The sequence below is a fragment of the Dendrobium catenatum genome, unplaced genomic scaffold, assembly GCF_001605985.2.
Source record: "Dendrobium catenatum unplaced genomic scaffold, ASM160598v2 fragScaff_scaffold_51, whole genome shotgun sequence".
In the NCBI taxonomy this organism is placed as follows: domain Eukaryota; kingdom Viridiplantae; phylum Streptophyta; class Magnoliopsida; order Asparagales; family Orchidaceae; genus Dendrobium; species Dendrobium catenatum.
In genome coordinates this window covers 764,741-789,532 of record NW_021318513.1, presented here as the reverse complement: position 1 = coordinate 789,532, position 24,792 = coordinate 764,741, and the positions used below count along the sequence as shown (strand labels likewise).

The following is a 24,792-nucleotide window of genomic DNA, read 5'->3' as shown; positions in this document are numbered from 1 at the left end:
ATATTGATAATTTTTATATAAATTCAACTTAAAGTTTAATTTATTATTTATCATGAGTATTGAACAATTAAAACTCTATCGCCGCGTATATTCTAGTCCACAACAAATATAATACATTATTACTTTTTATTGTAATATATTTAAAATATAATATATTTAAAATGTTTAGAGTTCTTTTAATGAGTGTAAAATAAATATAGATATTATCTTTACATTTTGCTTTGAATTAGAATAAATACAGTGTAATGCTTGATGGTAGCAGCGATAAACAATGTTGAAAATGATACTTAATAGTAGCATCATAGCATGTGGGGATAATGATGGAGAATTTATAATATTTTTGAAAATTAGTCAAATTTAATAATTTTTAAATATGTCAAAATTAAATTAATTGGTGAATTTAAAATTCACAAATAAATTATATTGTTTTTGAAATTTATCTGACAAATATTTGAAATTAAGCCTTGTGTATTAAAGAAATCACCTCTTCCTAAGCTTGCACTTAGAATTGCTGGTTAATAATATGTTTGGAGTGAAATTAATTTTTTTTGAATATTTTAAATATTTTCTAAATAAAATTAGATAGCCACCGCTCAACTTTATCATATCTAATTATAAAAAATAACTTTTTACAGTCAAGAATATTAAATAATGAAAAAGTTGCCTACATATTTGCTACATATTCATTTTTTTATTTATTCTTAATTTACTCTGATGCAAATAGTAACTTTTTCCCCAAATAAATTTATATGTAAATCAAAGTTTTATTTTGATAATTTTCTCATTATTTTGTAAAATTACTACGAAAGAAAATAATTATTTAAAGTTATTGTAGAAAAGATTTTAGTATAAATTTTTTAAAAAATAATAAAATAATGATGATCAAATAAAAATTATAATAATAATATGTAAAACAAAAGAGTAAGACAATTATCCCCATGATGCCTAAGTTTTCACGAAAAAATGACTTTGTTCTATGTAAGATTTAAAATTATCCTTCTATTCCCCAAATTGAAAATTAATGGACATATTTGAACAAATTTCTTTTTTTTTTTAACCTAAACCTATAAATTTATTGTTAATCGTAAGAAAAATATTGATGCTATGCCTTCCCAATTTAGATAAAATCTGGCCCCAAAGCGGTCCGATAAACCTAATTGTCAGTATGGATTGATGATTAATCAGTTCACTTATATCCAGATATGTGGAGCGACACTCATTAACCAAATCTAGTCTCTTTTGTCTTCTCTTCCATCTTTTGTTTTCTTCTCATTGATCTTCCTCCTCGCTTCGGCTGTAGCGAACAAGCCGTCGATAGCGACATGAGCGCCGGAGAGTTGCTCGAAATCGATCCCCCCGAACTCAAATTTCCTTGTGAGTTTCCTTTTTCCCTCCAACTGTCAAATTTTATTTCTTCACTTGCATTTCTTTTACAGGATCTGTTGCCTTTCTGATGGAAATTTCCATATTTCTTTGTTTTTTTATGAGCAGTTGAATTAAGGAAACAAATCTCTTGCTCCCTTCAGCTATCCAACAAAACAGATGACCATATTGCGTTTAAGGTGATTACTTTAAACTTTCCCTATGTTGTCACAATCTATTTCCTGATATAGGCTACTTGATATGCCCTAAACAGTAGGGCGTTTGTTTTGTTTATTTGATTATTTTTCTTATATTGTCCGATTTTCTTTTTGTGAGGATGACTGTGTTTGTGTGTTAGGTTAAGACGACAAACCCTAAGAAGTATTGCGTGAGGCCTAACAATGGGATTGTTTTACCTCGATCCATCTGTGATGTTGTCGGTATGCCGATTATATATATTTTCTTACGTATATTTCTTTCTGCAGTAATAATAAGATTCTCAAGCTATTGTTTTGTTGGTGGTTTCAGTCACCATGCAAGCGCAGAGGGAAGCTCCAGTTGATATTCAATGCAAGGACAAGTTTCTTGTTCAGAGTGCTGTTATTGATCCAGGCACCTTGGCCAAGGACATTACTGCAGAAATGGTGATATTTTTCTCCAGAAATATTTGTTTTTTATTAAAGATAGTTCGAATCTTAGATTGCTACTATGATTTTTTTCTTGTAGTTTTCTCGTGAGTCAGGCGATAAGGTTGATGAGGTCAAATTGAGAGTTGTCTATGTTTCTCCTCCTCAACCACCATCACCTGTTCATGAGGGATCTGAGGAGGGTTCCTCGCCTAGGGCATCTGTTTCTGAAAATAGTAACGTGGACACATCTGAACCAGTTGTTGTGAGTGTTTTAAATGTGTAGTTTCTCATGCTAGGTCATTATTGTCCCCGGGATCTTATTCCATTATTGTGCTATTATTGCAGCAAGCAAGGGCACATGTTACAAATCAGGAAGAAAAATACCCAGAGGTGAGTATTTTTTAATGCTAGATTTAAAATAGTTAGGTGCTATTCATTCCAAGACCATGATTGTGCCTTGTTAATGTACGCAATTCTGACTTTCTGGCCTTTTCAATGGTATGCATCGATATAAATTATTGAAAACTTTGTTACCAGGTTATTATTGTTAGAATTATATAAAGATGAGGAAAAAATAAAAAGATGTATGGTGAGGAAAATAGAAAATGCTCTTTTTTTCATCTAATTTTGCTATATTTCTATCAAAGTATCTATATGTTTCTGCTTTTAAGGATGCCTCTATGAAATAAACAGCTGGTTATCTATTTCACGTTGCATGTGCCAATTTTGACCTAACAAATTTCACATAATAAATTCAAACTGATGATGTTATTGTTTGTCTAATTTAGAATCTTTTAAGATTTAATATCTTAGGTTGATATTGGGCTAGGAAATGGAATTTATTATTTTAGATACACATGCCGGGCAAAAATGTATGTTATTTTTTAAAATTTCTTTTAATTGGACACGCAGATGTCATGCTCTACATGTGTGCGGTGCATGTTAAGCAATGCACGTGTCCTACACATGTTTAATAATTCACAATTTCTTATTATGGAGTGTTGGTGCATCACAAGCTTAATTTTTTTGGGGCGACATTAAACTTTTTGGATTTTGAGGCTATGCTTGGCTACTTGAGGCTATTGATAAAATAACATCTTAAACTATGGAGTCATCACTTTATGGACGCGAAGCTGCACATAAAATCACTGATAATGGTGCTCTTCTAAGGGTTTCAATTCAGGTTAATATATCATTTTTGGGTTCAAGTCAAAACATGGCCATATTTGAATTGATTTGACTTGAATCTATCTCATTTATTAATTGGTTGAAAATTCAATCCAAACTTATCTCAGTAAGAACCAAACTTGACTTGATGTGAGGAGCACCGAGTCAACTCGACACAAATTGTACATAACGATATGATTTGCACTCGTAAACTAAAAATTAACAAATAAATGTTATTAAATATGAGTGTTTAACTAAAAAATACTTAAAAAAAGAATCCACTCATTAAATGGTTTAAAATGGTTTTTAAGTTCATGCTTTCCTGATCCTAATATTGTTTGACCCAAACTTTCAAAAAATACTTAATGCCATCGAATTCGCTTTAAGTTGTTTGCAAAATGGAATTTATTATTTAAGATACACATGTCGGGCAAGCATGTATATTATTTTTTTAAATTTCTTTTAATTGGACATGCAAATGCCGTGATCTACATGTGTGGGGCACATATTTAGCAAATGCATGTGTCGTGCATATCTATACTACTATATAAAAATGGATTGTGATTCCACTCTTAGCAAATCTTGATCGTTAATTTATAAATTTTAAAATAATCTGTAGCTTTCATTTATGACTCTTCAAATTCTTTATTTAAAACGTTCATAACTTTTCACATAACTTCTACTTACAAAATATTTATTCACTCATTTAAAAAAAATTAATTTCACATATCAGAGCTAGCGTTTCTAACATGAATGTGGTTTGGGTTCTTCTCATATAAAATCTTAGCCATATATTTATAAACTTAAATCAATCTGCAACGTTCATTTTAAAACCTTCATATTCGTTGCTTTTAAGTTCCAATAACTTAGCGTTTAAATTCCATTAAATAAATGGGAGCTCTCACTACCAAGACACTACAAAAAAAAATTAACACATGCTCTTCAATTTTTCAATTAAACCAGCGGTTTGACAGCCGAACGGTCAGTTCCTCTACCAAGCAATTTCATTTTTGCGAGCGTTTCACACAGTAATGGTTTTTTAATAATAATAAAAAACTAGCCAAATGCAGCCACTTCTGCTATTAACCCTCTTGTCGATTATTCCCCCTAATCTCCCTCTCTCTCCATGTCTCTATTATATTCCTCCCGGCTACGCATCCAGCCTTCCGTCCTCGCCAAAACTCCTATCGCTCATGTAAGAACCCACCATCACATGAGGTCGTTGTCGGCCTGCCATCCAACCTGGAAAAATGTTAAAAATCTGTCTCATTTATCCTTCTTATTTTTTGGAATGAATGTGTCTTTTTCTCAAATCAAGTAAAAAACATGAAATAGCACAAGTCAGAGAGAAATGGACCTCGGCGAAGGCAGCAAAGGCAGAGGCAAGTGAGGAATTTAAGAAGAGTGTAGAGAGATTAAAAGAAGCGTTACTTTCACCGGTGGAGGGAGTCCGCCAGAGGGCTTGGAGGTCATCGTCTTCATCATCTTCGTTGGCAGACCGATAAGAACAGAATAACCTCTCTTGCTCTTCTTCCGCTGAAGAGTAGCATTGTATGAGTACCAAGCTCATTGCTTTTCTACCACCGGAGGTCATCGTCTTCATCTTCATCATCTTCATTTGTACTCGATATTGTCTCTTGTTACGATTTTTTTCTCCTACTCTGTTTCGATCTATTCTGTTTTTTGGTCCAGCTGTGGCTTTTGCTTTATCATAAGTCGGCATGACTGCCTTCATTGACAATCTCAGCTTGCAAACTTTACTGCTCTTTGGCATAACATTACAAAAGCTTTTAGATCTCATTCTTGTTTTTTTTTTTTTTTTTTAATTTATTTAAAAAAAACAAAAAAGCTATTACATGCTGCTATTACCTACCTCCTCCACTAAGGAACAAAGCCTTTAAAGGATAGATCTGGAACTTGCTAATTACTACCACGCTTTTACATGATGTATTTGCTCGCATCTAACCATAAAATCCAATTGCAGTTTCTCTGCTTAACAAAATCCTGTATTAATTTGTTTGAAAGACTTCTTTTAGTTTCTTACTCAAATCAATGTCCTTTCTTTTCTTTAAGGAAATGCAATCAGTGGTTGTTTGGTAGCAGGATTTTAGTAGGAGTTGAGCAAGATTTACCATAAATCCTACTAAACAATAAATATGCTACTTATATTCAATTTGGTCATGGGTCCTTATTTTTAATTCATGCTTAAATATATGGTTTTATATTGTCACGAGCTATCTAGATCTAATCCAGACTCTACTCAATTCAAATTTAATTCGAGTTAAACTTGATTCATTAGTCAGCTTATGAACTACGATCCAGACTCTATTCAGGCTAATAGCGGTCTGATTAATTAGTTCTCTTTTAATTTCAAAGTTAAATCCATGGTCATTTTCTGTCCATGAATTCTTGTATGTAAAAATGATAATTAGAAAATTCATTTGAGTTTTTAAGTTGAAAAAAAGGAACTCTGAAAGTGAACCTAAGAGGTACAAGACTAGATTGGTGGTTGGGTGCTACACTTAGGCTTTTGTTTGGGACGGATTTTTTACTATTTCTTAAAGCGACTTTCTTGTATAAAATTTTTAATTTTTGTACTAAAAAGCCATTTTAAGAAGCAGTAAAAAAGCCGTCCCAAACGAAGCCTTAGAAGAAATATGTGGATTGCAATGATATTTTCTTTCTTGTGATCAATTATACATCAATACAAACATGGATTAATCTAATGACTTTTTTTTCAGTTAGGAATTGTAGCACCTTGATGTAAAAGAGCATTCTTCTATAGTGAGTTAGAATAAATAATCTTCGTGCATCAAATAGGGGGAGTTTCATTGCTCCAAATTTATTTGTGATATAAAGTAGTTTTCTTGTCAAATATACAAGTTTTTTTTCACATTCATGTAGAGTTTGAGTTTCAAGTGAAGATATTATTATAATAATTTTTATTTCAAAATATTACAAGATGGAATCTTATATACTTGCTAATGTATATAGATGTATGATGGTATCCTACAAAGACATTTAAAAAATATAAGCTCAAACATGTGTTAAAGTCTAAATTTTATATGAAAGATCTTAATGATATGTGTGCGAGTAAAAGAGTAGATCAAAGATTTTATAATGCTCCTACTATGTCACGAGTAGCAACAATATAGATTGAAGGAAAAATTACAAATTTCATTGAACGTTATATTATATTGACTTCACATTCTGGGTCATATCTAAAGATCAAGCATTATTTTTAAAATCGTCAATGCCGGTCCTAAGCCCGAATGAAAAAAATTGAAGGTAATTCATGTTCCAACTCTTCTTCTCTTATTAGCTTTTACCATCGTAAATTCAATCAACTCCTTTTATTTGTCTATTATTTTGTTCCATTATTTCTAGATATTTGATTGGTTTTAAATTTCTTCTAATTTACAATTCATGTCAATTGCATTACTCTTTATTTTTGTAAGTTCTACTTTACTCTTTTAATAGATATTATATTGATCACAAAATGATCAATCAATTAGGACCCCTTGCATTGCACATTAATACACTTTTTTACTTTTCATTTAACTTCTAAGAATTGTATATGAAGAATAATATAAGTTTATATGCCTAATTATTATATATAAATTATATGTAAATATATAAATATTGCATGTAATATTATAAAAACTTAATTAATTTTTAAATTTTATAATATAATTCTCAAAATCAATGTGGATTCATGCCGGGTAGGTTGACTATGGAAGCCATACATTTATTAAGAGGTTTGATAGAGAAATATAGAGAAAATAAGGAGGATCTACATATCATATTTATTGATTTAAAAAAAACATATGATAAAGTTCCAAGAGAAATGCTATGGAGAGTTATTGACAAGAAAGGAGTTAATAATGCTTATATTCAAATCATTAAAGATATGTATGAAGGTGCGATTACTTGTGTTCAAACACAAGGTGGTTTGACCAAGTATTTCCCTATTTCGGTTGTGTTACATCAAGGATCAGCCTTAAGCCCATATCTTTTTGCTTTAGTCATGGATGTTCTCATTAGACATTTGCAAGAGGATGTACCTTGGTGTATGCTTTTTGCTAATGATATTCTTCTTGTTGATAAGACTAGAGAGGGAGTTGAAAGTAAACTTGAATTATGGAGGTAAACATTAGAGACTAAAGGTTTTCGCTTGAGTAGATCTAAAACGAAATATATGAAGTGTAATTTTAGTAGTAATAGACATAGTGAGAGGATTGTGACTTTGGGCGATCAAGTCATTAATAAGAGTACACGTTTTAGATATCTTGGATCTATTGTTCAGAGTGATGGTGAAATAGATGGGGATATTATCAGCAGAATTCAAGTTGGATGGTTGAAGTGGAGGAATGCATCGGGCTTGTTGTGTGATAGAAAAGTACCCTTCAAACTTAAGGGAAAATTCTATAAGATGGTAGTGAGGCCTGCAATGCTTTATGGTGCTGAATGTTGGCCATTAAAAGAGAAGCATAATATTAAGTTAAGTGTGGCAGAGATGAGGATGCTCAGGTGGATGAGTGGCTTTACCCTTAGAGATAGGATATGAAATGAGCATATACGTGAAAAGGTTGGAGTAGCTCTAGTAGAAGATAAGATTAGAGAGAGTCGCCTTAGATGGTTTGGTCACATAAAACGGGGTCCTTCCAATGACCCGGTTGGGAGAGTAGAGGTATTAGATTTGACTTATGTTAAGAAAGGTAGAGGCAGACCTAAAAAGAACTGGTTAGAAAATATTAGGAATGACATTTCTTTATTAGATTTAAACGAGAATTTGACCTTTAATAGGACACAATGGAGAAAAAGGAAGCTGACCCCACGTAGTGGGATAAAGGCTTGATGTTGTTGTTGTATAATATAATTTTTAATTTTTTAAAATGTTATTTACGTGCATTTTATTAGTATTTAATAATTCACACTTTTTTATTACTGAGTGTTAGCACATCACAAGCTTAATTGTTTTGAGATGGCATTGAACTTTTGAGGTTTGGAGGCTATGCTTGGCCACTTGAGGTTATCGAGCAAATGCATGTCGTGCATGTTTGGAAGCTTCTTAAATTACGGATTCAACGCTCTATGAATGAGAGGTCACGCGTAAAATCATCGATAAAGACCCTCTTCTAAGGGTTTCAATTTAGGTTAATATATCATATTTCAATTCAACTCAAAATATGGCCTTATTTGAATTTAGTCAACTCGAACATATATTGTTTATTAATGGCTTGGAAATTTCAACCTAAACTTAACTCGGCTAGAACTAGCTTGACTCGATGTGACAAGCACTTGAGTCAACTTGACATGAATTGTACATTATGATATGATTTGTACCCATCAACTAAAAAGTAACAAATAAACACTATTAAATAAGAGTGTTTGATTAAAAATACTTGAAAAGAAGAATCCACTCATTAATGGTTAGTTCGTGCTTTCATGATCCTAGTATTGGCTGTCTCAAACTCTAAAAAAAAACACTTAATGCCATCAAATTATTTTTAAGTTGGTTGCATTTGATGCATAACATAGGAGATTCTAAATGTCGTTGACTTATGCACATGAAAGTTTTTTTGTCCTTATGGAGCACTTAATCTCATGTATGGAGGCTCAAGCAACTAAATCAAAGATAGAGAGTCAAGCCTTCTCTAGTATAATCTCCAAAAAAGTGTTTCAGTGTGACATAGTAGGGCTACTACTTAGGGAATCCAATGACGACTATTCCTTCAATGATAGGATGAATGGTGTTTTCTCCATCAAGTGCCCTCAACATCCAATGTGACTAATCCATAGAAAATAAGAAAAAAACTTTCCTAATGGACTCGCCTGAAATCTTTGGATTGTAAGTTCATTGGTTTATGTGAATTGAAAAAGAGCACTTTTGGGTGGTAGATGACGTAGTTGATAAAGATTTATTTAGTGGTTCAACCCTCATTGAGGACTTCATATTCTTGGTTTGTTGTTTCTTATTGGTATAAGTCTTTATAACTAATAATCTCTCTTGATCATTGGAAAGAACTCTCAATTAATGCTATTTTTATTTTCATTAGAAAATATCATGATTGGAAAATGGTCTTTGAAAAGCATTGAATTATAGAATGTACATTTTATCATGTTATATGTCTTCTTATTTGAGGATGCTCACCAATTATTTTCTTTGTTTCAATAATATACAAGAATTATCTCTTCCAACATATTAGAGCATTAAATGTTAGCTTTTTCCCCTATTTTGATTGATACCTTCTCAATCTCATAAGCCACTCTCATTTGGCTTCACATCGTGCCAATTCCCCATGTTGTTTGCCCACTTGCTTGCTTGTTTGCTATTCGTGCTTATTCAGTTCACTACTCGTATGCATCTTTGCTCCCAATTGTGCACTAACTCACATGCTCCATGCTCACCATACAACCTTGAACACCTTGAGCTTAAATACCTCATGACTCGCACAAATTTTATGCACTGATGGAACTCTTGATAGTACATGAATTTTGAGGAATGAGCTTAGTTTTATATTTTTGATGTGTATGATTATTAGTTGTTTCCACATGACTGAATTATATTGATAGAGTATCAGTAGCTCTGGTAGTTTAATTAGAGGTTAAAATAGACAATTGTTCCAAATTTGATCTTTGGGTGTGACAGGGATGGCAGTGAAGAAGACAACAACGTGGTATGACAATTTTGTGTGCATAGGAGAGGAGGTATAGGTCGTGGGTGTAGATAACTGATGTTAGAGAAGTCACAACAAGGAGAAGATGTGAGGGATAGAAGCGGGCTGGGAGCAGCATTGAGCGGCAGTGCCTGCATATGATGTGTGTGGTAGAGAAAATTACTAGTATGCGTGAGATTTGTATAGGCTATTGGTAGAAAGTATTTTATAATGATTTAATTTTTTAAATAATAGTAATATTATTAGTATTAATTGTAAAATTATATTAATTTGATAAAAAAGAGTTATTTGTGAGTATTGACTCTCTTTAGCGCATTTTCATCATTTGTTTGAAATCTATGCCGTTGGCTCGCACCTGGGTGAATTTTATGTTTCAACTTCGTGCAATCACCCGTGCAATATCAATGTCATTTATGAGTAATTTTTATATTTCAGACGCAGTGATATGGTTTGTTTTAGAAAGATGATGTTCTAACAATTTTGTGCAATGTTGCACTTGTAGTTTGTTGTTTTCGATTGTGTTTGTTTTTACCAAACACTAGGGGTCATTTCTTGGTAATTTCAATTCTGAATGCCCTTATTTAATCCTTTTCGTGAACAATTGACGTTCAAATAATTTCGTACAAAGTTGCATTTATAAATCGCCATTTTCGTCATTGTTTGTTTGACCCGAGCTTGGAGGGTGTTCCTTTATTAATTTTGGTTCTCTAAATGCTCCACGCAGTTCGTTTTGTGAGCATGCGATGTTTGGGTGGTTTCTATCACTGTTGAGACTGAGAATTTATTTGGCATGATATTGCATCAATTCACTGTCGTTCTCATTGCTCAAATTGATCGTGGAATACATGTGGAAGTTAACAATAATTTATGTCTTAGATTCATCTCTCTTCTCAATTGGTTTTAGAACTTCTCGCCTGATCTTAATGAGATGAACCCCTTTGCCACTAAAGTTATAACTAATAAATTTAATGGTATCAAGTTTCTTGTACGGTCTAGTATTATTTGCTTCTTTTTTTATTTTCATGACAAATTTCATTGTCTTGATGACCCTCCTTAATATAGATTAAACACCATCGAGTTTATAAATGACTAGTTTTTGACTATGCCGTTCTCACTAGGTTACAAAATAGCATTAGCTGGAAAGCTTTTGTATATGCTGATTAATCAATTTGTGTTTGATGTTCAAGTAAACCACATCAGTAGTTGTTCCTCTTTTTTCTCTGCATTTCTTCATGAATTTGTGTGTTAAAATATATTTTAATATGCATTTCAAACATTTATCACATATATATATATATATATATTCTGATGGAATTTGGCGACTAATATATATGTACAAAGACATTTGAATCTATTTTTTTTGTGATTGCGAGTATTGTTAATTATTTCTTTAATTCAAAGGTACACGTGACATATGTTTTATCTTCTCAGTAACTTATTTCATTGACTTTCTAGGCAAAGACTCTACTTTCAAAATGGAATGAAGAGAAGAGTACTTCCATCCAACACAGTTTAACGGAGGAGAAGAACACTGCCATCCAACAGGGCAATAAACTTCGAGAAGAGATTGTAAGTATCACAATTTGAAGACATTGCATCGGATTATTTCTTTTACACAATTATATTCTAAAAGTGTAATGCTTTAACCACCATAAAATTCTAGAGAAAGTTAAAATAAAAGAAAAAAGGAACACATTTACATAGTGTATTGGAATACATGATTTTTCTTGTTTCTAATATGTTGACTTGTTGAATTTCTGGCTGGGTAAAATATTGGTAATACTAAATTTGTTATTGTGATAGCTTTAATTAGTTTTACCGCTTCTAAAGTGACAAAATTGAACAATGGGGAAGTTCTTAGACATTAGGATAACTAAGGCTTTGTTTGAGACAACTTACTATTTTTTAAAACAACTCTTTAGTACAAATATTTTTTGAAAGCAGTGAAAAAGTGATGGTCAAAAGCTATCCCAAATGAAGCCTAAAAGTAAGGACAATGTATAAATCGTGGATGTGGAATCTTTTATGATTATAGTCCCGCGGCTATTCTTTTGTGACCATTTTATTCATGTTGTATCATATTTCTCTAATTTAATATCTTTATTATAATAGAAAATTGATCTCAAAAGGTTCCTTATATAGAAGTTGATTGAAATTGGGATACAATTCGATCCCAATTTAGTCTCTTGAATATACAAAATTAGTCCTAATTATGTCTTTGAGGGACCATTTGGAATCACTTTTGTATGGTTGAGTGATTAAATGGGAAAGATGTGATGCCTTGAGACTAAATTGAACACTTACGAATATTTAGGGGATTATTTTGGGCTTTTTCCACTTAATCAATATTACTTGAAGATCAAGTGATGCTTTTGCTTGGTAGATTAGGTTTATCGGGTCTAGTAGACAAGTAAATGGGAATCCATATATGAACACCTTTTATAGTTGAAGCTAGATTGTTAATATGAGAAAGTCCCTTATAATTACTGCAATAAAAGAATAATAAGCCATCTTGGTGAGAAAATTACAAAATTACAATCTCAACCAATATGCTATGTTGATATGAGTCTTGGGCAATAAAGAGGTTATTATAAAAAATGATTCATTTTGGCGTATAAAAAAAAAGAGGTTATTATCATCCAAAGTGTCATGAAATGAGAATGTTATGATGGATGCATGCATACAATTCAAAAAATATATTGGGAGTGACAATGAGGTATTCCTAATAAATATGGTTGTGAAAAATAAGCTTTGGTAATTTTTGAACATTTATAATAAATGATGGAAAAAATACATGTATAATGAATGATGGAAAATGAGCCAATAAGGTGCTTAAATGTGACAGTAAAATTAGAAGAAAAAGTTGCAAGTCAATGATGACGTGTTTTAAATTTTGCAAGAAATGAATTAAATAAAATTATGAAGTCCACTCCATAAGAATAAATAGGGCTTTGGAAAACGAATCACAACTAATTTATATAAGGCTTGATGTGCCTCTAAATAAGATGGCTCGGAATTAATTTCTATAATTTTAATGTGGATGTTAAGAGGATGTTCTGGGAGAGGCAAGGTGACAAAAAAGTCTTATTCCTTTTTTGTTTCGCCTCACTAATCTTGAAGGATGTTCTGGAAGAGACAAGGAAATGAAATACAAGAACCTACAGTTGAGCACTCAGATTGGCAGACCATTCTCATGATCACTGCCTCAACTTAAATAAACTATTGGCAGGAGTCGTGTTTCAAAATATATACATCACGGAAGTGAAAAGAAAAAATGATCCAATTTACGCATCCTATTACTATGGGAAATAGGCAAATCGATATTTCCTTCTGATTTATGCAACCTGTAACAACTTACCCAAGCACTTTTGTGTATGGCCTTTTCTAACGGCTCCCAACCTCAAGTGCCAATGTAAACCCCTGCATACGGAGATGAGGGTGCAAGCAAAAGCACCTGATCCGGATTCTTCATGGAGGGTTGCATATGGTCTGTAGGGGTTGTATCCTTGAAGAGAAGGAAAAGGGAAAAAATTGACTTAAATGGCTTTACATAGCCAATACTAACCCTATGACGTGTATAATTGGATATAGTGATACGAATAAGACATGACACGAACACGGGACACATCAATTATTGAAAATATATGACACGGACATGAGTTGGACACGGTATTATAGTTTTTATATTTTAAAAATAGTATATAAAAATTAAATAAGTATAATTTTAAAAATAATTTAGAAATAATAAGTCATTTAACTAGAATTTGTTCTTAAAATGATTAATATTAGGATGTCGAGAGTCGGACATCGATGTTGTTTATCATTCATTGAGAGAGGAGATGAAACTACCTTCACTGCCAAAGAGAAATGTAAATGTGAATATTCGATGAATGGGATATTAAGTGCGGGCGATTGATATGGTGTTGTGGATATGAAATAAGAAATTTAGTTTTTATATTTTAAATAAGTAAAAATTTTAAATACAAGAAATTATATTAAAAAAAATCATAAAATATTTAAGATATACATGTCGAACGTGTGCCCAATTTGTATTTAATATTTTTTTAATCAGACACGTTTTGGAGGAGTGTCGGACGCGTATCGTATCGGATATGTGTCGGACACTGCATGACTCTTTGAGGAGAAGTGTCGGTGCATCATAGTAACTAACCCTATTCATAATTCAACTGATGGTGAGGGTGGCTAAGATGGTCTAGTATATATATTCCTCCAACATGCTGTACGACATTTGATTAACTAAAGCACCATTTAAATCTTCAGTCTTTTCTAACACGACTGATTTTTAACTGGTGTTTTCTTTATTAGCTTCAACGCTATTAGGGATGTATAAGGACATGTCAAAACAATGTTACTTTAGTTACTATGAGTATTTAATTATCTTTTCAACCATCTTTGGCATGCTGCCCTTCAATACAATTTTATCCTTAAGATTTTTAGTTATATCAGAAGGAAAGTATGATAATAAATGCGGCTATCTAACACTTAAAGTTTATAACTTTTTCACAACTCTCCTGCATAATTTCACATTGGATTATCAAAGATGCCCATTATAAGGATTGTCTTATAATTATTTTCTAATATCTTGTTTTCTGATCTAAAATATTTAGTAATGATACATCCCTGTAAAATTCTGAATTCAATTACTTTGGGTTGTCCGAACATGACACCAAAATATGTGCTTCCAGAATTTCATGCTGGGTTAAGATGAAGTGATTTTACTTGCAGATCTTGATCATTGGATCTTGTTACCAAATGTCATTTTGATTCACCCAAAAAAGAATCTACAAAGATAGCTATGTCCCCTTCCGTGCCATCAACAAATGAAGAATAAACAAAAGGAAAATCAATACAAGTTGAGCGAAACTGTAGTCTCAAATAAAATTTTAAAAATGTTAAAACAATTAGGAGTCCCTTCATGTTTGAGCTTTAAATAGGTTAGAAGATGAGGAAGAGGCAAACAAATCACTTCCCGTGGAATCATGTCGAGCCATCTCTATGATGTCAAATGCTTTTCAAAAAGCTCCTCTTGAAATTCGCAACTAGAGTCGAGTAGCAATGACTTCAACAAAAGTAATGCATGGAGGAGAATTTGAAGATCTATCTTAGTGTAAGTGGGGCATTTTGAAGAAGCAATATTTGAGTCCCGTCTAATGGTATTGTAGATAGATAACATATTGAAGGAAGATTAATGCTTCCCTAATGAGAATGATTCAGTGCTTGTTGATATGGCCTTGCAAATGTACCGCATGAGGTTGGGTGGAGACTTTGAATCTTTAGTAGAATATTTTGAGACAATGAAAGTTGTTTTTGAAGTAATTGCTTGGACGCATGCTATTAGTGTTTGACAAGAGAAATAAGGATCAAATAACTCTATTAAGGATATTGAGCATCCGATTCTCTTAACAAGTTGGTCTATAAGTAGGTTTCCAAGGAGGTTTAAAAAGAAGTCTTAATAGAGAAGGGGGCCTCTAAAAATGCTGTAACCAATTCCAATCCTGAATTTATCCGATTCTATTGATAAGGTTCATTCCAATACACGGTGAAATCCTTCTTTAGGTGGTTCAGGTATTTTCCCTATGCTATACCTTATTAACTTAGGGCAAGGGAGCCCTCCTTCTAGATATTGCTGTGATTGTTTTGACCACTCTCGGTAAACATCTGAAACAATTTGTTTCATGATTCCTATTGTCACGGCTGGAGTTTATCCAATAATGATTGCAGATCCAGTGTCTGATGAGGAGGCAAGCCATTGACTATAGGGTTGGATTAATTCTGACCTAAAAGATGCAACATACTTTGTTTACTATAGGCGAGATAGAGGTAAAAGTGAACGCAGAATTTGTTTAATATGAGCGAGGTAGAGGAAAAAGTAAGAAGTGACTAAAATGAAAAGTCTATCCTAAAAATTCCAATGAGGAACTCCTCCATTTAACCTTAGATTTGGTTATTTTGTGATTTTGTTAGGAATACTGTGCGTTACCACATGACTCATTTTTTGGTGCTTTTTTGCACGTCAGGGTAAGGGTTATTGTACTGGTTGTGGTAGTTTCTGTAGCTTTAGACCATATCTCTTATTTAGTATACAATGAGCAATTTGGTTTTATCATTAGTTGCAATAAGTTTCACAGTGAAGTTTCCTGCTGCTTATTTATCTGCTTGATGGATGTTCTCTTATGGTCTGTCTCTGTTGAATTTCTGTATGGTCGTTATTTTTCTGTTCTTATTGGCTTGTTGAGGAGCAAATTCTCTATAGTGCATCATTGACTTATATCTTTATATCTCTTTTATCTTTAATAAGTTATAATATTTATTGTTAAGAAAACTTTCACAACACAACTAATTTGAATGTAGTCATTATTCCATCATGCATATTTCTAGTGATTCTAACATTCCTTTTAATAATTCTCCCATTTCAATTCATGTAGCATTGATCTTGTCTTTTGAAAGATTAATAAAATAAAGTTCATTTCATTGCTCTTTATGCCTTTTTTTATTTATCTTGGAGCAAAATTGCCTCCATTGTAGATATTTCTCATATAAATCAAATTATTATTTTTATATCACCTCGCCCACAATTTTTTTATGTGATCAATCATTTAACATTTCCTTTGTTCCAAAAGCCTATTACTAAAATTATACTTTTTGAACAATTTGACCTCAGTCTTCAGAATTTTATTAAAAAAAACTTTAGAAATAAAATCAATGTAATTCCCTCATAAGTTTCCAATTCTCTTTGGATTTTCCTGTAATACTAAAGCTCTACATGATGTACTCCAGAAACAAGGTAAAATTTCATATTTCTGCATTTCAGATAACTTTCATATAAACTCAGTCATTGGATTAAAATTTAATGGCTGAAATGTAAAAGAATGATTAATATATATTCCAACATGATCGACTATAGCTTTATTTATGTTTGGCTTGCTAAAAAAAATAAGCGTTATATATTTACTCAAGTTAGGTTACGCTCATTTAACTATTGAATCGAGCGTAAGCTTCTTAGCTATCTGATAATTTTTTGAAATCAATGAACTACGTTGCACTCAGACTCTATTGGTAAGCGCAACCTGTATCCTTCGTCTCTAACATGTGTTGTTGTTCAGGAACTTCTTAAGGTGGATTTGAACAAAAAGAAAAACACTGGAAGCTTCTCATTCATGTTTGTTTTGATCATCGCCTTGCTTGGAGTGCTAGTGGGTTATCTTGTCAAAGCATGATAATAGCTTCTCGTGAGTACTTAGTGGCATTTTGAAGGCTCTGATCCAAACCTATCTTATTTTATCTCTAATTATTTTAGTTTTAGTGGTTTGATTGATCTAAACTGAAATCTTAATATAAAAATAGTCTATTGTGGCATCCATTAGTTTATCAATAATTATTTTGAACTGCTGAAGAGGAGAATAGGATTTCTGCTGGTTGTAATCAGCTTGGTTTTCTGCTTTTAATTCCATCCATTTATGCTAATAATGACTCACCAGGTTTTACTTCTATTTTCTGCTTATGGCCTTTAATCTTTTGCTAATTATTTTGAACTAAGGAATTCTTGTACATGGCAAAACATCCATGTCTCTGGCGGTACCTTTATTTAAATTTTTTTGGGTGCATTTTATCAGTAGGACTCTTGGTCCCAAGCATGTGTATGAAATGAAATGTAAATTAACTCAATATGTTTGAAGTAAATAATATTATTTAGTTGGTTGTAAAGTAAATCGACCCACATAATGGGATAAAAACGTGTTGTTGTTGTTGGTTGTTGTAAAGTAATTGAAGATCATTTTTGGTGTTTTGATGGAATAGTGAAAACTGTGTATGGATAGGTGGGGATTACTGATGCGGGGAGAGAGTTGGTGCGGGCGGTAGAGTTGGTGGTGACTTTGAAAGGGGTGAGTTTGAGATCATGAAGACAGACGATTAAGTTGTGGGATTGAAATAATGCTGTCAGTGATTTTGGGGATGAACATCTATAGCTTTGGCGGGGAATGAGATTTCTGGATGGGATGTGAGTGATGTATTTTGAATTTTTTAGAATTGTTTGAATACATTGTATATTGATTATTCAAAAAATGTACATTTAAAAGATAATACACCACTAGTATTTGTAACACAACCACTAATTAGATGGAACCCTTAGGGAATATCATGTAGATCTTGTTAACAACCCTAGCTAGTAGCACTATGCTTAGCCCATGTGACTAGGAGCCACTCGCTGCACCAACAATTTTTTGTAGAGTTGATTAAAGCAACACCGTTCATTACTTGTGCTGCTCCAACAGTTTGATGCATACCCATTCAACATACATATAAGTACATTCAACATACATATAAATATATTGTACTGTGCATTTAATGTATAAATGAGAAATACCACAGAGAGCATCTTTATTCTTCACTGTTTCTTCCTGTTATGTTTTTCCTATATTGATCTTTAATACATGTGTTACAGCCGATCTTTACTTGGTGTCAGAGCTCTGTCTTTCAGCCCCACAGTTTTTCTTCTCCATGGAATTCGGAAACTCCTCTGCTGCCAGTACCTGCTCTGATGTTCCTCTTGTCGGTTATGCTCCCATTCCTCCCCAACTCTAGTTCTTAATGTCCACCATAAAAAATCTATGGCATTGTTCGTCGACCCTACCGTCAGATCACAACTAAAATGGGTGAAGTCATCCCCAACCCTTCTTTACATGGATGTTTTTAGATTAGAATCTAGCAGCTGCATTGTTCTGTCTACCATTTCCCCCTTGCTCCCCTATATCCTCAATCTTGATTCTTGTGCTGAAATTTAGCAAACCCTTGGCAAGCAGCTCCAATCTACCAACCGCTCGCGCATTATTCGGCTAAAAAATGAGCTCCACCATATCTCTATGCATAATAATACTATGCGGCAGTATCTAACTGAGATAAAGCTGGAGGTGGACACGATCAATGCAGCTGGCTATTCGTTGGATCCATAAGACATTATCTTTTATACTTTGAATGGGCTTCCTGCTTCATATCAATCCTTCAAAACAGCCATTCGAACCAATCTCCAACCTTTTTCTCTAGATGATTCCTATTCACTATTGTGCAGTGAAGAGACCAATATTGTAAATGAGGCAACCCGTGAACTTCAATCTGTACAACTATAAGATTCTGTTGTTGCCCTCATTGCATCTCGTGGTTGAGGTGGTAGTCGCCCATCCTTTGGTCGTCACAATAGAGGTCGCACTTCCTCTCAGTTCCATCCTTTCGGTCGGCAGAATTCTTCCCCCATTTGAGGTGGTCGCTCCCCTTCTGCATCAATAAAATGTCAAATTTGTGGAAAACCAGGTTACTTTGCCATTAAATGTTGGCACCGCACCAACCTTAATTATATCAGCAACTCATCGTTAGCCTTGGCCGAATCCACAGATTCCTAGTCTTAGTCCATTGATTGGATATTGGACACCGGTGCAACGTCTCATCTCACAAATGATTCAAAGCATCTCAGCTCACCGCAACCTTATCATGGATCACAGCAAATTCAAGTCGGCAACGGACAATCTCTTCCAATTTCAACTACTCATCACGGCCTTTTACCCACCCCTCGTCGTAAGCTTGTCTCTATCTCCTCTTCTTCATTTACCTAATGTTTCTTGTAATCTTCTTTCCGTAATGCACTGTTTCCTTTGATTCTCATGGATATCATATTAAGGATTAGAAGATAAATCACTTGATCCTTTTGGGTCCATGTCATGATGGACTTTATCCCCTCACCTTGCTACCATCCACTACCTGAGCTCCCATTCTTGTTGTTGTGATGTCTCCACTCCATCTCCATCCAATATTTGGCATTGTGTCTCAGTCATCCACACGAAGCTGTTATGCCTACCATTTGTCTAGCTCGCACCATCTCTACGTTTTTCGATTTTTGCTAGTATTTGTCATTCTTGTCAAGTTGCAAAAGGTCATAGATTGTTTTTCTCTAGTTCTACTACACAACGTATATCTCCATTTGAACTTGTTGTCTTTGATGTATGGGGTCCATCAGTTTACTCTATTAATGGATATCGTTATTATGTGTTATTTTTGGATGAATTTTCTCGATTTTCTTGGATATATCCAATGGTTCACAAATCTGAATCAGTTTCCAAAATTTTATTATTTAAAGCAATGGTTGAAAAACAATTCTCCAAATCTATTAAAATTTTTTGCTCAGATGATGGAGGTGAGTATGCTAGCACTCCCTTCAAAATTTCATGTTTAAAGCTAACATTATTCATCAATTCAGTTGTCCTTACTCCCCTCAACAAAATGGCCTAGCTGACTTAAACACCTCCATTTTATCGAAACTGCCTGCACTCTCCTGCTTCAAGCTAATCTTCCCTTTTCATTTTGGCTAGATGCGTTTCTCACAACCACTTATAAGACAAAAAAGTCGACTATCCTCATGCACTACAAAATACGTTTCTCACCATATTTTTTTCATTTAAAGGTTTTTGATTGTCTTTGTTACCCGTGACTTCAATTTTCTGCTTCCCACAAATTCTATCTAAAATCCGCCTGTTGTGTCTTTCTCGTATACATCTCTACACATAAAGGTTATCGCTGTTATCACCTTCATTTACAGAAAATCCTCGTATCTCGTCATGTTCGCTTTCAGGAGGATATCTTTCCTTTCACCTCTTTCACTATCTCACATATCTCAGAAAACACCACTAATATTCTCACTCATCCACTTACTGTTGTTCCTTATCCATCATTTCCTAGTCCATCCATTATTTCACCTCCACCAATACAACCTTCTCCTACTCCTATTTAACCACCACATCAATCTCCAACTCCATTTCCCCCTACCCGCCTAGTGGAGCCTAATTCTAGCCCTTCCCCACTCGCTCCACCCTCTACTCCTCCTGTCGCAACTAACTCCTCTCCACCTCATTGACTACGTCCAATGGTAGCTCGAAAACAAACAGGATCTTAAAACCAAAGCAAATTTTAAATCCACAACATCAGATCTCTCTTGCTGCTGACCCGACTTGTTATACTGCTGCGGTTAAACGTAATTGTGAAGTTATGCTATGTCTAGTGAGTTTCAAGCACTCTAATTGCAGGGTATCTGGAGTCTTGTTCCACCTACCCCAATCTCTTGTGGGTGGCTTTTAACAAAACCAGCCAGTAGCACTGTGCCTAGCCCATGTGACTAGGAGCCACTCGCTGCACTAGCAGTTTTCTGCAGAGCTGATTAAATAAACACCGTTCATTACATGTGCTGCTCCAAGAGATTGATGCATACTCGTTCAGCATACATATAAATATATTGTACAGTGCATTTAATATATAAATGAGAAATACCACATAGAGCTTCTTCTTTATTCTTCACTATACCTTCCTGTTCTATTTTTATGTATTGATCTTTAATACATGTATTACGAGTGATCTTTACCGATCTAATATGCATTCATAATGCTAAACTAAGGTTCAGTTAGCCACAATGGTGATAAGTTTAAATATTTTTTGATCTACCTTGTACATCTAATGCTCATCAAATCACAAAATTTTGATTGGAATGTACAGTGTCATATGAGTTTCAAGTTTTGGATTTTAGTTTATGCTATCAAGCATGAAATATCTTTTCTGTTATGGTTTTTTTTGGAGGCGATTCCGTTTCTTTCCCTTCCATCACTTTTGTTGGCGCACACACACACTGACCATTTCTATTGAGCATCTCTATCTCAAATTGGCCAAAGGCCTTATGATTATCCTCTTGAGTTATAATGGACGATTCAGTGTTTCCTGTTTACCCTCTTCTTCTTCTATATCTGCTTGGAAAATCGTAGACAAATAGCCACCAATCTTCAAGCTTTTATTTAATTAGAAGGGCCTTTCAACATCTTAAGAGCCTAACTCCTCTAGCTTCTCTCTAAACTATATTCCTTGTCAAATATGTGAAGGTTTCATTCTTGATGTGAGGATAACTGATTGTAAGAACTTGGTTAGAGACCACAAGATTGATCTCTTATGCTTCAATGAGATTAAGCTCTTCACTTCCAATATGAACAGCTTCTCAGGTAGACTATTCAAATTCTCAGTTGTTGTTACACACCCCTGTTCATCCCTGCTGACCTCCTCTTCTATGAAATTCTTGGTTGCCTTTGTTCATGCTAAAAATGGTGCATTGGAAAGGAAAATCTTGTGGAACCTTATTATGAAAACATTATTTCATCTATATTGTTAATCATGGTTGATTATGGGAGGTTTCATTTGTATTACATTCTGTTGATTATGCTATGCTACCTCTATTTTACTACCTTGGATGAAACCTATTTCATCTAATTTTTGTTGATCAATTGTAAAATGTTACTTTGAGCCATACTTTTTGTGGTTCTTTGTGGTGAGCATTATAATTGTTTCATTTTTTTCTTTTCTCTATTCTCTTGTGTCACATGTTTGCTTTTAATTATTATAATCTTATTTGATGAATGATATTGGTTGGGCATGTCCATCAACTCCTAAGAGAAACTATTATGTGCGGAGTTTTAACAGTTAGAATTGTCCGAATTTATTGCGTATTTGTAAATAATCAGTAAATACTCGGCAAATATTTAGTTGTGAGTATAATTGAGTATCATGTGAGTATTTGTTGGATATTTTGTGAATATTCGTTGAGTATTTTGTGAGTGTTTGTTAATTTACTGCATATTTATTGAGTGTTTATCGAATTTTTTTATAAAAATACTCAGCAATTCGGACAATTCTTACTGTCTAGACTCCGCACAAAATAATTTCTTAACTTCCCCACAAGCAATAAGTTACAACATAATATGAGATTTTTTTTTTTTAAATTTAAATATTATATGGTATAAATTTTTTTTACAGATATTGAGCAAATTTAATTGTAAGCTCATTTTCTCGAATTTATGACCAATTCAGTGGCAGCCAAAGCTCCCAACTACTATAAATATATTATTATATGACCTAGGTTTAAATTTTAAAAATATAATTATTTGTTAATATTGAGTTAACTTATTATTATTTAAATTTCAACGAGAATGATAATTTTAAATGAAAAATTATAATTATTTTATAAAATGTCTATTATGGTATATATGGTGTTATTTTCAAATTTGAATATTACACAAAATTTTAATATAAATTATAATTATTTTATTAAATATTTAACTTTCAATATTATCTTTTAATTTTACATTTGAATTCAATAAGTTTTATTTTATTTAAATATTTAATTATTAATTCATGTGTGTTAACATTTTGTAGTGGTAAATTACATTGTTTATAATTTAATATATTTTCTTAATTATTTTTCATTATTTCAACTCAAGTTGAGATTTTTAATTTTATTTCTATTATTTGTAAACTCTATGAGATGAGAGGATGAAAGTGAATGAAAAATAAAAGAAATAACAAATTATTGCACTCTCAAAATGGGACCTCTCATCTCTCCCAAAAACAAGATCATCTTTTTTTCTTTCTATGAGATTTTTTTTTAATCTTTTTTTCTTTCTATGAGATTTTTTTTTTTAATCTTTTTTTCTTTCTATGAGATTTTCTAGCTTCTCTCTCATTTTAGGGCTCATAAAATTTATTAAGTGCTTTTAAAAATAAATCCTAAAATAGGTTGAGAGAAAAAATACAGGTATATCATATAGAATGATGTGCAAATCATATAATACGAAAAATAAAAAATTGATTAATATCATTAAAATTGAGTTATGATCGACTGTACTGACATGCCTGAAGACCTAATTTGGAAGAAAAATCATTTTTTTTCTTCTAAATATCTACTAGTCATTAATAAAATTCATATACAAAATAATGCAACAAAATAATCATTTCACTTCATTTAATATCCAAACAGATATACATATATATTTAATTCATATCCTGAAAAGAATTATATATAATATTTATTAATACAATTTAGGGGTTTTTACATACATAACTTAAAACTACTCTATCTACTTATCTAATATCCAAACTTCACTATTTACTATTCTACCATCTAAAAGCTATTTCCCTCATCAAAACTACCACTCCGTAACATCCTCCCGTCACATATATCACCCTGACCTGCTTCGCCTTCATCGTCTTTTCTGGTCGACGAATTCAACCACCCGCTTCATTCTCGTGTTCGTTTCCGACATGCTTGCCAGTTAGCTTGGAAGTTGATCAGTTCTTTATCTTCTTGCTACTTGGGTTTTCTCCATGAAAATAACGTTAGTGATTTTTTTCTACATGAGCTATGGGCTGAATTGTGCATTCACGAGCCAGTTTTCATACGATTAGGGTTCATTTGATTGCTTGTTGATTAAATTGATGGTTTTGTTTTCACCTCGTTTTCATTTGGTTACTTGTTGATTAAATTGAGAAATTAATTGATGAACTGCTCATCTTATTCTTCTGCAGATGATTGGAGATGGCTTTTGGATGTTTATGGATATGGATAGAGTGGAAGGTACCTTGGGAGAATTATTAAGGCGCGGTGATGACCAATGATAATTATGAAGAATCGTGTCCTCCTTTTAACTGAGCATGGAATTATCCTTCCTTTATGCAACATCAGTGATTTTGATTGGAATTGTTAGAGAAAATGAGATTAAATCAAACAAACAAATCCCCATAATTTGCAAACTGAGAAACCAAGGGATGCTTGAGCTTATAAGTAGGGGGACCTGCCAAACGGGTAAACAAAGATGTTTTCGAAGGGGAAACGAAAAAAGGCACCTTCACAGCGTGGTAAATGTTCTTATTTTTCTTCTTCGATACCTTTTTCTCTTAGTTCAGCTTGATATGGTTGTTGTCGCTAGAGTTCGCAATGACAGCTTGGAGGAATGTCCGGTCGTCGATTGGGGAATTCAGATGGTGGTATCGACAGTGATGACGAGGTTGAAGGAGGTGGACGGGAATTAGAGATGGCACGATGACATTCCGAAGAAGAATGAGGCGGACGGGTGAAT

The 24,792-nt window shown here is 33.1% G+C and overlaps 1 protein-coding gene across 4 annotated transcripts; it reads left to right on the top strand.

Annotated features, from left to right (window-relative positions):
• Positions 1–1,148: 1,148 nt before the first annotated feature.
• LOC110106243 (vesicle-associated protein 1-2-like) lies at positions 1,149–24,576 on the top strand. Of its 4 annotated transcripts, none has more exons than XM_028694260.1 (9): positions 1,149–1,374; positions 1,492–1,562; positions 1,721–1,802; positions 1,891–2,006; positions 2,089–2,253; positions 2,337–2,381; positions 11,294–11,407; positions 16,963–17,088; positions 24,242–24,576. In XM_028694260.1, the coding sequence occupies exons 1-8, from the start codon at positions 1,323–1,325 to the stop codon at positions 17,074–17,076; spliced, it is 759 nt and encodes a 252-aa protein (XP_028550093.1). In that variant the 5' UTR covers positions 1,149–1,322; the 3' UTR covers positions 17,077–17,088; positions 24,242–24,576. The 4 variants fall into 4 exon arrangements, with proteins under 4 accessions (XP_028550093.1, XP_020691729.1, XP_028550092.1 ...); XM_020836070.2 differs by lacking the exon at positions 24,242–24,576 and adding an exon at positions 21,769–22,065; XM_028694259.1 differs by lacking the exon at positions 24,242–24,576 and adding an exon at positions 18,303–21,339.
• The last annotated feature ends 216 nt before the right edge of the window (positions 24,577–24,792 follow it).

What these genes read in the sequence shown, in the direction of transcription:
- LOC110106243 (XM_028694260.1), top strand. Translation starts at nt 1,323, where the DNA reads ATGAGCGCCGGAGAGTTGCTCGAAATCGATCCCCCCGAACTCAAATTT. An exon ending in ATGACCATATTGCGTTTAAG is followed by an intron (nt 1,563 to 1,720) that starts GTGATTACTTTA and finishes TTTGTGTGTTAG; the next exon opens with GTTAAGACGACAAACCCTAA. An exon ending in AGGACATTACTGCAGAAATG is followed by an intron (nt 2,007 to 2,088) that starts GTGATATTTTTC and finishes TTTTTCTTGTAG; the next exon opens with TTTTCTCGTGAGTCAGGCGA.